General features: G+C 40.8%; 1 protein-coding gene across 1 annotated transcript in view; it reads left to right on the top strand.

Moving 5' to 3' along the window:
- The window catches only part of gpc4 (glypican 4), a 29,518-nt gene extending 19,013 nt beyond the window's left edge, over positions 1–10,505 (top strand). Inside the window, exons 3-9 of the mRNA XM_029513161.1 lie at positions 4,559–4,956; positions 5,753–5,918; positions 6,619–6,749; positions 6,853–6,999; positions 7,093–7,217; positions 7,303–7,475; positions 7,600–10,505. Coding sequence (XP_029369021.1) covers positions 4,559–4,956; positions 5,753–5,918; positions 6,619–6,749; positions 6,853–6,999; positions 7,093–7,217; positions 7,303–7,475; positions 7,600–7,823 — 1,364 coding nt within the window. The 3' untranslated portion in view covers positions 7,824–10,505. The remainder of the gene's footprint in view (positions 1–4,558; positions 4,957–5,752; positions 5,919–6,618; positions 6,750–6,852; positions 7,000–7,092; positions 7,218–7,302; positions 7,476–7,599) is intronic.
- The last annotated feature ends 1,554 nt before the right edge of the window (positions 10,506–12,059 follow it).

Raw genomic sequence — 12,059 nt, forward strand, 5'->3', positions numbered from 1 at the left:
TGTGTGTGCTTCCAGACGGACCACACACAAATTCAGATTTAGTTCTCTCTGTATTTCCTGTTCCTCTGTGTGAGCACGTGTGTATGCCTGTAAATATTGGGATTGGGTTTCTCTTGTTGAGGTTGGGAGTGCATGGGAACATGCAACTGTGCTGAATCACCAAGGAAGTGGGGTAGTTTTGAATAACTTCAGCTACCCATCACTGCTCTGCTAAGAAAAAGCTTGAAAAGACAAGAGAGGGAGAGGATGAAGGATTTTCTGCAGCAGATTAATTGGGAAAATGTTTGATTTTAAAGATTTGAAATACAATGGAGTTTGGTCTTCATCCTTTAGATCATGTGTGTCTGTGGAGGCAGCAAAGGATAGTCAGTAACGGGAAACGTGTGTATTGCAGCCAGATGTGAACAGGAATGTGACGTGTCGGAATGTAGTGGCTGTTTTAGCTGCCCCGCCCCTCTCTTTCTCCTCTGTTTCTGCCCTTTGTCCCCAACCCATGCCTCACTCTCCCACAAACCCCACTCTGCCCATCCACTTCTTCGTTTTCTTTGCATATTTTCCACTATCATTACTCACTGTCAATCATGTTTCACTGTGTGCATTTCTCCTGTGCATATTATTGTTTTTTTTGCTGGTTGTGTCCCACAGCCTCCGTACAAGTCTTTGTAGCTTTTCGAACGCATATTCAGCGATTTCTTCAGCATTTGTTTTTTTTTTTTTTTTTTGTTGTTGTTGCTGTTGCTAACCCTAACCCTTAATTTTTTGGATAACTTTAATAATTTGCATGGTATATAAAATGACAAGCCAACAAGATTCTTCTGCAAGACTTATTAGTCAAAGAAAAATAAGAAACAAAAGATGTTTAATTTCAGAAAAAAAGTAAATGAAACGACAACAAAACAAAAAAAATCATTACATGATCAAACTTTTTGAGCATCTCCAACATCAAGTAAATCAGTGAATTGAATAATCATTGCAGCTCTACATTATTTAACATTTTCGTGTTGCCTAAAAGTCAGATTTTTATATTTATTTATATATATATAATTTTTTTAGTCTATTAATTTAACCAAGACATTTGAAAATCTGCAGTAATAAAACCATTAACCCCTTTCAAATAAAATAATGGAAACACTATCTTTCTCTTAGCCTACATCATCTTCATAATCATTTACATGAATACCCCAATTCATCTTTTCTGCTTTTTTCATAGAACATTGTTGTACTTTTCAAAAAACTTTGAATGTCAACGCATTTCAATTTCAACCAAAAATATTTTTCCACCAATATTGGTAGTTTTTTCTAACTTTGTTTAAAATCATATTTCCCCCTCTATGATTATAGTACTAGTGCGTCATTACCACTTACTAATTGCCCAACAACTCCAGAATTTAGCAAAGACCAAACAACTGTAGGGGTAAGGATTTTGACAAAGAGGGGACAGCTTTTAAGCTCACAGTGAAACTCCCCACACCCCCCCTTTCTGCCCCCTCCTCGTCACTGTAGGCAGGTTGCTGCTCTCTCTCTCTGAACCGTTAGATGTGGGATCTCTTTACAAAGGCCTGCTGTACTCCTGTTCCACTTAGGCCATTAGAACATCTCTCTCACTGGATACTGTGACAGGCTCAGGTTGCTTCCCTATTATTTGCTGTTGTCATGTTGAGACACCCAGGAGCAGGCGCTTTCCGTTGGTGAAACTGGCACAGGAAGTACCTATCATTGTCCTTATCTGTTCCTGAAGGCGAATGGTCACAATCATGACATCAGCTGACGATTCTTCAGTGGGTTGCATATCTGCATAAACACAGCTGCAACTGTATATGAAGACAGATGCACAACATAAAACATGCACTCACACTAACAAACTCAGGAAATGGTGTATGTGATTAAGCAGGCTCTCATCATGCGCCTGGGGCAACGAGTCATAGCCAATTAAGACCAGAGCCAGAAATAGTTGCCCCTCTCAGTCTCCTCAGTGCATGTTTGTCCTGGCCTCAGCCTGTCTGTCCTGTTGCACTGACCCTGTCCAATAGAGCAAATCTATGTCTGGGATTTAAACACTTGGATTAAGGCCCCTTGCCACCAGACTCACAGAAACACCAACACATCTACACACTTAAATTCAAGAGACATTAATCTGGAGGACTGAAGTCCGACAGCAGGAGGGACAGAATCCCATCCTATAAGGAAAAGGAGAAGTGCAGGGACTAATTGTCACGAATAGGATGCAATTACTACCTGGGCTGGTATTGGGAGGAGCAGAGTTTATAGGGGCGTGCATGTGTTCAAGGGAAATGGGGAAGCTCCTTAGAGGAGGAAGTGGGAGGGACAGGAGGGTGTAGATCGGTCAGCTCCCCTATTTCTGTGATGGATTGGATTTAAAATTGCCTACAATTTAGGGCCTTCTCTGCAACATGTGGAAATGGTGACAGGATAAAGGGCGGGAGGAAGGAAAAGACAAATCCTTACTTTTCACCACAGCTTATACTCTCTCCCATGTAACCTTTCACCTAGATTCTCTAAGACCATTGGCTGAGCAACATGCACATTTTTAATGGAAAAATCCTGAGGGAGTGTTCAGTTCCCCGGCCTGTTGGCAGACCGCTGCATGTCATAAACTGTTTTTAATGACAATGCAAGATGCCTGTGTAATGCTGCTGATACTTCAGACCCTCAGCTCTGGGCCACAGAGGTTCGAAACCCCACCCCTGCTGCCACTGCTCCCACACATCCTACGCAGTCCTTTCTCTCTAACCAGTGGGTTTGCCAAAGCCCATTACGGGGCTCATCTAGCATAGGTATTATCATTTTGATAAACTGCAGGGAGGAAATAGACAAATATAGGGCTGTCCTCCTGCTTCTTACCTTGATCTCCAGCTCGTCACCTCCACTGACTTTAAACTTGTGACTACTATGACATTCCATTGGTGGGGGTAGGCCTTTTGTTTTAATCTCTGTCGATGGAGCGTGGAACTTGGTGCCCTATCCCCTGGCTTTATGTGTCTGTGTTGGTCCATGTGTTGATGGTGGGGAGGTAAATGGAGGGGCTGCAGTGTTTCCGGTATCCTTGGCGACGCAGTGGGGATTTGGAGTTAAAAAAGCCCTCAACTTAACCTGCCCCAAGCCGCCCTTACCCCTCCTCTACCTCATTTTTTCTTTTCAGTGTGTCATTCTGAAGTGGAAGTGACAGCATCTCTCTCTCTCTCTCGCTCTCTCGCTCTCACTGTGAGTGTGGGTGTGGGTGGGTGGCAGGGAGCATTTAGTGACTCCCCTTGTGAGAGCATGGGAACTTTACATTTCAAAGCCAAGCAGAGGGCACCCAGAGAAACTGAAACAGGACAGAAGTTTTGTGCACGTGGGGCTGCAAAGGGTGGGGGCCAGATGGGGGGGCGGGGGGGGGGAGAGAGATGAGTGAAATGGGGTGAGTGTATGGTTGCATGCACACGAGACTGAAGGTAAAGCATGTTTTAGAGACTGAGGAATTCTCATTTTGTTCAGATTAAGAAAGTTGTGGGGTGGGGATGGGGTGTCCGTGGGAGAAGGGGCTTGGATTATTGGGGGTGGGGGAAAGTGGTGAGTGGAGGTGATGGACATTCCTTCGGATGAAGTAGGTCATTGTTCCCTGTCTCTAGTGAAGAGAGCTCTCTGAAGGAACTGATGAAGTGAAAGCAGCAGAGGGAGGGAGATGCAGGGCTGGATGGGGGGTACAGGTCCATATACGGGGGGGGGGGTCGCATTATTCAGTAATCCTATTGAAAATGCCTCTGAAGGACAGTCCAAGAGAAGCTGGGAGAAAGGAAAGCGAATGGAATGTGACAACAGAAAATGCCATTGATGGTGGTCAGTTTGAAGCGGCTTGATGTGGAGAGACGTCTGCTGAATGGCAAGTCTACAGAGACAAGGAGCGGCGCTGCTCGTTCAGCTTGACAGAGATGCTCCGGCTTCACCTTTCACCCCTCCTGCTTTACTCCTCTCATCTCCTTATTCCCAACCGATCCCCTTCACATAGCACATTCCTTTGCCTTTCATCCGAGATTTTATGCTTAAGCTTTTTGCGTTGAGATGCTTAAAATGTCAAGACATGAGAACAGGAGATGCAGAATAACTATCAGTCTGATTTCATGTGTTGGCTGCAGCTTGGGTATAGAGCCAGGTGCTGGTGGGAGCTGTACATATTAAACTGCAGTTGTTCTTTAGGACATTTACTTAAAAAGAGGTATTACAACGGCAATATTAAAGTTATTGACAGACACAGTCTGTCTGGAATCTAGACACTTCAGTTGCCAGAAGAAAACCTCACATTGTGTTTGAGTCTGTTGAAGCCAAATATTCAGGGTTCAACTTGAATGGAAGAGATCTTGTTTTGAAATTGATAAAATTAGCTCTCAGTCTCAATAGATGTCCCAAGCAACATGTTAGCCATCAAAATTCAATATTCTTCATAACAGCTCTCCCTGCAGACGGGTGTTGATAGTGACTGTTAAGATAGTTTCTTCTGGTTTTCACTTCAACATCTCTTTATCACACTAACCCCCACATGTCACCTGTCTTCTTTTTTCAGAGTTTTTCCGTGAGCTTTTGAAAAATGCAGAGATCTCACTGCACAGCATGTTTGTGAGAACATATGGGATGATGTACGTGCAGAACGCAGAGCTATTCAAGGACTTTTTCAAGGCCCTTACTCGATACTACGTGTCTGGCAGCAGTGCGATCAATCTGGACTCAATGCTATCGGACTTCTGGGCCGAACTCCTGGAGAGGATGTTCCGACTGGTCAATGTACAGTACGAATTCAGTGACGCCTACATGGAGTGTGTCAGCCGGCACACAGAGCAGCTGCAGCCATTTGGCGATGTCCCTCGGAAGCTCCGCATCCAGCTAACACGGGCCTTCGTTGCAGCACGCGCTTTTGTGCGTGGGCTGGCACTAATGCCTGACGTGGTCAATAAAGTTTCTACGGTAAGTGGGGTGTATCTGTAAAGCTTTTGTCACTGCTAAAAACAAAAGGCCATGGTACTCATCTAGACCAGGGGTCTGCAACTCGGGGCTCTTTCATCCTTCTGTCATGGCCCCCTGGGGCTTTGAGAAAATTATGTGAATAAATAATGGCTAGTTAATAGAAATAAATTTTATTTTATCTAGCTATTTTTTAAAATGTAATACTGGATCCTGGAGATTTGGGTGATTTTGTAACATTGAAATAAAATGTTTAAAACACCCGGTAAACTAACTTTTATTGTATGTCTCCATGGTTAGCTTAAGAAAAATTGAACATAGTTCTTTTATTTCCTAAATTCTACTATAAACTACTGTTCTTATATAAACAGCATAACTGTTATCAAACTATCTTAATTATAGTGGTCAAATAGGTTTTGTGTCTCCAGGTGGGTTTTCTTGGGTGGAAATTGCACCCAAATGGCTCTTTTAATGCTGAAAGTTGCCATCCCCTGGTTTCGTCACTGAAAACTGATTGCTAAAGTCTGTCGATCCAACCCTTGTGTTTTTCTTCGAACAGTGGTTCCAGTACAGTGTCTCTAATGACACAAACTACTTTGATTGTTTATGCTATTTTATGTTTTCCACTGTATCGAGTGATTTGTAGATGATTAGATTGTACTGATTTGGGGGAACTGGCCTATAAAAGGAATGGTCATCCTTTCTCATTGTCTAAGTATGTGTCTGTGCTTGTGTTAGATGAGTGTTTTTGCTGTAGTACAGTGATAACAGTCTGCTAACTGCCGCCTGCCTCCTCCAGGTCAGTGCATCTCCCAGCTGTGTGCGAGCAGTCATGAAGATGATGTACTGTCCCTACTGTTCGGGCCAAGTGGCACTGAAACCCTGCCAAAACTACTGTCTGAATGTGATGCGTGGCTGTTTGGCCAACCAAGCTGACTTGGACACAGAATGGAACAACTTTCTTGGTAAGTGACCTTCATGTGTTTGTGTCCTGCAGCTCTTATCAAACAAAGCTGACCTTGAATGTATCCTTTTATAAATGTGTGATTATAAAACAGAATATATTTGTACAAGTCTACCTCTTCTATCCTGTTTTAATATAGTAGTCAAAGTAATGTTGTGCCCATATTGTGCTCATATTTCACCAAGACCATTAAAGGTATCTAGTCCTCTCTAATCTAGTTGACACGCTCTCCCTTTTTTGTTGTGTGCATGAAACCATAATGGAATAATGGAACTGGGTTAATTCAGTGAGTATATTGTGTACATATGTATATGTATATATGTTTTGTTTTGTTTTTTTTTTTACTTGAGTTTGGCAAGAGTTTGTTTAACAACAGAGCACAGTGTGCATTGTACAAGCTCGTGTACAAACATGTCCCTCATTCTTTAGCATCTTGTTTAAGTAAAAGGAGAAAGGGAGGGGCAGTACATCTTGTGGTCCTCAGTATGAACACAGTTCCTGTGTTGTGTCAACAGAGACCCAGATCACTTTCCTTACATTCAGCATGTAACAGTTGCTGCACAGAGCCTCCATCTGTGGAGTCTCCTTTTTCTAAATAATTTTAGTCTCTGCTCCCTGGTGTGTGCTTCCCCCTAGTGGCAGTATTTTGTAATATCAACCATAAACATTTAAAAATATCTCATGTTCTTTCTGCTTTTCAGATGCCATGCTCAGCCTGGTTGAGAGGTTAGAAGGCCCCTTTAATTTTGAGTCTGTCATGGATCCCATCGACGTGAAGCTTTCAGACGCCATTATGAACATGCAGGAGAACAGCATGCAAGTGTCGCAGAAAGTCAGTATCAATTTTAAGTATTCTTAAAAGAGAGATAATTAAAAAACAGAAAAAGAAAGGTATATTTCCAGTTATTTGACTTCATTCTTGTGCCACTCTGAAGGTTTTTCAGGGCTGTGGGCAACCCAAACCAAGCATAATCATCAGATCAAAGCGTTCTGTCAAAGAAACAGGCTTTACTGGCCGCTTCCGCCCTTACAGCCCTGATGCCGGGCCCACGACTGCTGCTGGGACCAGTTTAGATCGTTTGGTAAGTCTAAGAAGTCTAAGAAAATCCACATAATGTATAGATTATTGTTGATTTGTTGTTGTTTCATCTGTTATTTGTGCGTTCTCCTCATAGACAAATGATGTGAAGAAGAAGCTGAAACATGCAAAGAAGTTCTGGTCTACTTTGCCAGAGACTGTATGTGAAGGTGAGAAGATTGCATCTGGCGATGAGTGCTGGAATGGAACGGCAAAAAGCAGGTAAGGTCTACGTACGAATGTTTGTATACGAGTAACATAAAGAAATCTAACCCCTTTAACTAATATCAACTCTCACGTTACATAGGTATGAGTCAGTCGTCATTGGGAATGGACTGGCCAATCAGGTGTCCAATCCTGATGTGGATGTGGACATAACAAAGCCAGACATAGTCATTCGTGGTCAGATTGCAGTTTTGAAGGAAATGACGAGTCGGCTTAAAGCTGCGCACAGTGGCAATGACATCTCTATCGATAATGGTGAGAATCAAAATGCTGCCTGTGATTTTCTTCATGACACAATGTCTTGGTTGTTCACAGCTGACCCCCGTGTCTGTTTTGTTTTCCTTCTTTGTTTTTGTTTTGTTTTGTTTTTTCTTGCCAGATGAAGATGGCAGTGGAGGAGAAGAGAGTGGCAGTGGTTGTGACTCTCAGTCTTGTGACACAGATCGGGACATCTACTTCTCCACTCCGCCAAACCCTGGCAAGCCACGGGTTAATCAAGTGGTGGTGGGGAGAACTCCACCGACTGGGGTTGCCTCACAGGGAAGCATGGCGCTGGCGCTCTGCAGCCTGGCCCTGGCCCTGCTTGCTCCCCACTTGAGATAAAACTGGCTGGGCAGAGGGAAAAGGACGAGAATGACCAGAAGTGATAGAGCAAAGGGGAAAACTGTCAGAGAGACCTTTTAAAAAGACTGCCTTCAGGACCTTGGACTGTTCGCCATTGGGGGGGGGTGGGGGGGGGACTCTTTGTAATATTATTATAACTTCACTTTTAATTATTTGTTTGTATGTTTTTAAGGACATCAGTGTACAGCAATATGATTTTCTTATCAAGAAGTCAATCTTTACCTTTCTCCCCCAGATAGACCTTCACTCCTTATGGCTCTTTTAGAGCTTCACTATGGTTCTGCTTGCAGCATTGCAAAGATAACAAATTAAATAGTAAGCAAGTAGTTGGATTGAACATTTGGCGCCTGTGGTGGGGCATAACTTCATATTTCTGAGGATTTTATTTTTTTCCATTATTCAGAGCTCAATAGAATATGTTATGGAAACATTTCATGACAGCAATTTTGCACATAATCTGTGTGCATACGTGAATGTTTGAGTGTGTGCATTTACACATTTACACTCCTCAGCCAATCAGAAATTATGTAGCAACCTGCTCATCAAGGAATAGTTGGAACTTCAGTTCAGTTTGCTTTGTTAAGGTGCTAAAAATCTTCTCAGAAATGCAGTGGGGTTAGTTACAGCACAGGTATTTATGTTTCACCTGGAGATGGAATCAGTCTTTTGAAGGTCTTTCAGGGCGCCCTGCAAGCCCATACATGCATATTGTATGTCTGCTATGAGCATTATCACAATCTAAATATTAATTTCTCATTATTTTTTTTTATTTAATTTCTTCATTTTAAGACAGTTCAAATAGTAAGGTCATACCTCATGTATGCTCAGTGCCAACGCAATCTAGTGATGTTGAGTTGAAAGTGTCTGACAGAGTTGAGATATGTGCCTGGAAATCTGGTGGAAGGAGGACTCCCCTGGCATTACCCCTAAAGAAGGCAAAGCTGACAAGTCCTGAAAACCCTTTTTGGTACTTTAAGATCAGTTCAGTGCAGAGGATTGACTCTGTACAGTCTTATGGAAGAGAAAAGGTGGCGACACAGATGTTCAGAGCATTTTACATGAAACTAGAGAAGAGGACAGGGCAGTGATGAAATTAAATCAAGAAAAGATTATTTTAATACAGGGTTTTATGTTGAGGAGGTTCTGTAATTATTTGCTGTTTTTGGTATGAAGATATAAACTAGGTACTACAGTGGATTTTACTGTGAGTTTTAGGTGGGGGGAGAGGACAGTGTGCACAGAACATGGAGGCACTTTTGATCAATGTGCACAGTGTTTTGGGGCCCACAATACACAATTGTACCTCTTGAATGGCCCATGCCAGTATAAATGTACTCACTCTGAACCATTTGCTCTACCTATGCTCACATTTTCATAATTTTGACTCAAGATGAAAATGGTGAAGTGTTGTCACAAGTACTATCACAATTAATGCAACAAATGGTGCCTGTTCTTTTTTTTTAACCTTGGTACATTATTAGCAACTTGGTAAAGAAAAAAAAGAATGTAGATGTTGATGATTTGTATCTCTTCTCAGATTTCCTGAAGGGTATTTGAGTTTATTGTTACCAGCTGACAAGCGCTACAAAACATTTTTTGTGTGTTCTGATTTGATAATTTGGTCTGTAAGATGCATTACCTTACCATTTTATCTCTAAAAATGAAGCTGCCTCCTGTAGCTTTTGTACGGTAACTGCAGCATGTATTTTGATATGAACACGATTTTAGAACTGACATACTTCAAAATACAGCTTTGGGTTATTTAATGTAACAATTTAGGTGAAAATATAAAATTCTCAAAGTGTTATAATTGGTTTTAGTTTGTGTCTTAAAATGTGCATTTTATTTTTTTCAGAAAAACGGATTTGCATGTTTCACATTCGTCTATAGGTAAACCATCTCCAAACAAAGTGATTTTTTTTTTTTCCCCAAGTAACAGATGCAGAACACATGAATTTTAAGAATCTGATTGTGAAGGATTTAATGAAACATCTATGCAACCTGTATAAAATACTGAAGCCTTAATTTAAAATGATGGCGCTGTGCTTCAGCAGCTGGATTCGGCATTACTTCTTATATGTAACAGGTTCTTTTTTTTTCTCTTCTCCATTTTACCAACATTTCTACAAGGGCTTGTGCATGTGTTCGTGTCATGTGGAAGAGTTGTGTCAAGTGTGAAGAAACCCAACTTTCTGAGAGACAGAAGAAATGTTTTGGGTGATGATGGTAAATGTCTGTGCTTGCGGGCCAGGGCAGCAACATTTCCCAGCTGGCAGGAGCTGGTGTAACAGCTGGATGATGTTCATTAAATCCAGAGTAACTTCAGTCCAATGACTTCAAAGCTGACTTGGACAGGTGTTGCAAACTTTCTCACTGCCTTTGGCCCACAAGAACAGAAAGGACTCACTTTCTGAGGAGAGAGTGAGTGACCTGACTGAAAAGAATTTTAAAAAAAGATTAAAAAAAAAGTGTAAATAAAGAGCAGCCGTTTTTTAGATGTCTCTAAAAGAGGCCACGACAGTTCACCAGATTTTTACTTGTCAGAGTATCTCGTAAATGCTATGGAAAAACGAGATGAGATAGATGTTAAATTGTAAGAGAAAATGTATATTAAACAACATTTCTTAGTCTTGTTGAAATAAAGACTGCCAATATTTAAAAGCTTGTGAGTATTTTCTTTGTCCCAACAATTGTAACATTTTATGTTATGATGCAGTGTTTTATTTGTGAAAGTGAAAGTCACAATATTTGTTTTTTTTTTTATGATGTTTTTTTTTTTTTAGTCTTCTGTTTTGTCACGGCAATTAAAATAACTTCAAACTGAAAGAGCAAGATTCATCCTTTTTTTTTTTTTTTTTTTTTTGGTAAGTTTCAGACTTAACTTGAATATGTTTTATTTTTCAGCATTTGAAAATGAACCATCTAACCATCTTCATGTCACACTAGTCTTTGCACTGAAGTCAATGTGGCTCAGGAAATTGAAAGTGAGGTCTGCTAGCAGTAATAATGTAAATGTTAACTAGACTGAGAAATTACATGTGCGTGACCCAAACCCCAGGGTAGCACAGCACATTAGTACTAGGAAATTGACAATTACTCTGTGGTTTAGCTCTTGAGCCATTTCTGCTTCTAAGTCATGAAGTTCACAAGCTGACTTCCAGTTCTTTCATGTCTCACTGCGACTTATGCTGATGAGACAAGACACTGATAGCACTGTTATCTGCAGTTACAGGCAAAACAGATATGAATCTTTCAGCCAATGGAAACACTTCAAGAACAATGAACTAAAATCAACCTTGAGATACAAAAGAGCCCCAACTTAGAGTTTTGACTTTTTACACGTTTCAAGACAATTATTAGTTAAGTATTTTTGGTGAGACACAAGCTAAATAAATAAATAAATAAATAAAAAAATAAAAAAATAGCAGTTTAATCCGTTGCATTTTAATTTTCTTGTTTCAGCATTAAAAAAGGCTGTTGCCGTTTCTTTACACATGATGGTGACAGTGTGTTCTGATTGTTCAGGATCAATAGACAGCAGCAAAGATCTGTGTGTGGCAGAACCATGAAGCATAATGTATATGAACAGTGGTGTTCCCTCTGGATGTTTACCCTTTAATTTTACAATGTTTATTATCAATGAATCTAAGTCAGCTTAGGAGGAGCCCCTAAGTGTTGATTTTCAAGAGATGTATAAAACAAATATTTAAAATTTTATGGCTGTTGATTTAAAAATTACTTTCTTTAATGGGTTGGATCGTTGGCTTTGCCTGAGGCATGTGCTCTACTTTTTGTCATTCTTTGAAATAAAACTTATCTCTCTTCTGTAATTAATGTTCTTCTATTGTTGGACTGCATAGTTGCTGGTTCGTTTCACTAGAAACTAGCATCTAATTTCATGAAATTATTTTTTCTCATCTGGTTTCTTCTATCTGGACCCTGAGACTACGACAAAGTTTCGATTGGTTCATTCATCCATCCATCCATCCATTCATTCATTCATTCATTCAATCACTGATGGGATCGAAATGAACAAGATGCGTATTGTGCCTTTCCAAACAACAAGCATCTTCTGTGAGACAGACATGGTCCCATAGATATATAAATCTTTGTCTATGCATGGTCCGCCTTGAAAAAAGAGCGTAGAAGAAGTAGTAGAAACAGCCAGCTTCCATCACAACATAAGGACTTCCGGTCACCCTGTAACGTTGATGT

This window comes from Echeneis naucrates, chromosome 10 (assembly GCF_900963305.1).
Source record: "Echeneis naucrates chromosome 10, fEcheNa1.1, whole genome shotgun sequence".
Classification (NCBI taxonomy): domain Eukaryota; kingdom Metazoa; phylum Chordata; class Actinopteri; order Carangiformes; family Echeneidae; genus Echeneis; species Echeneis naucrates.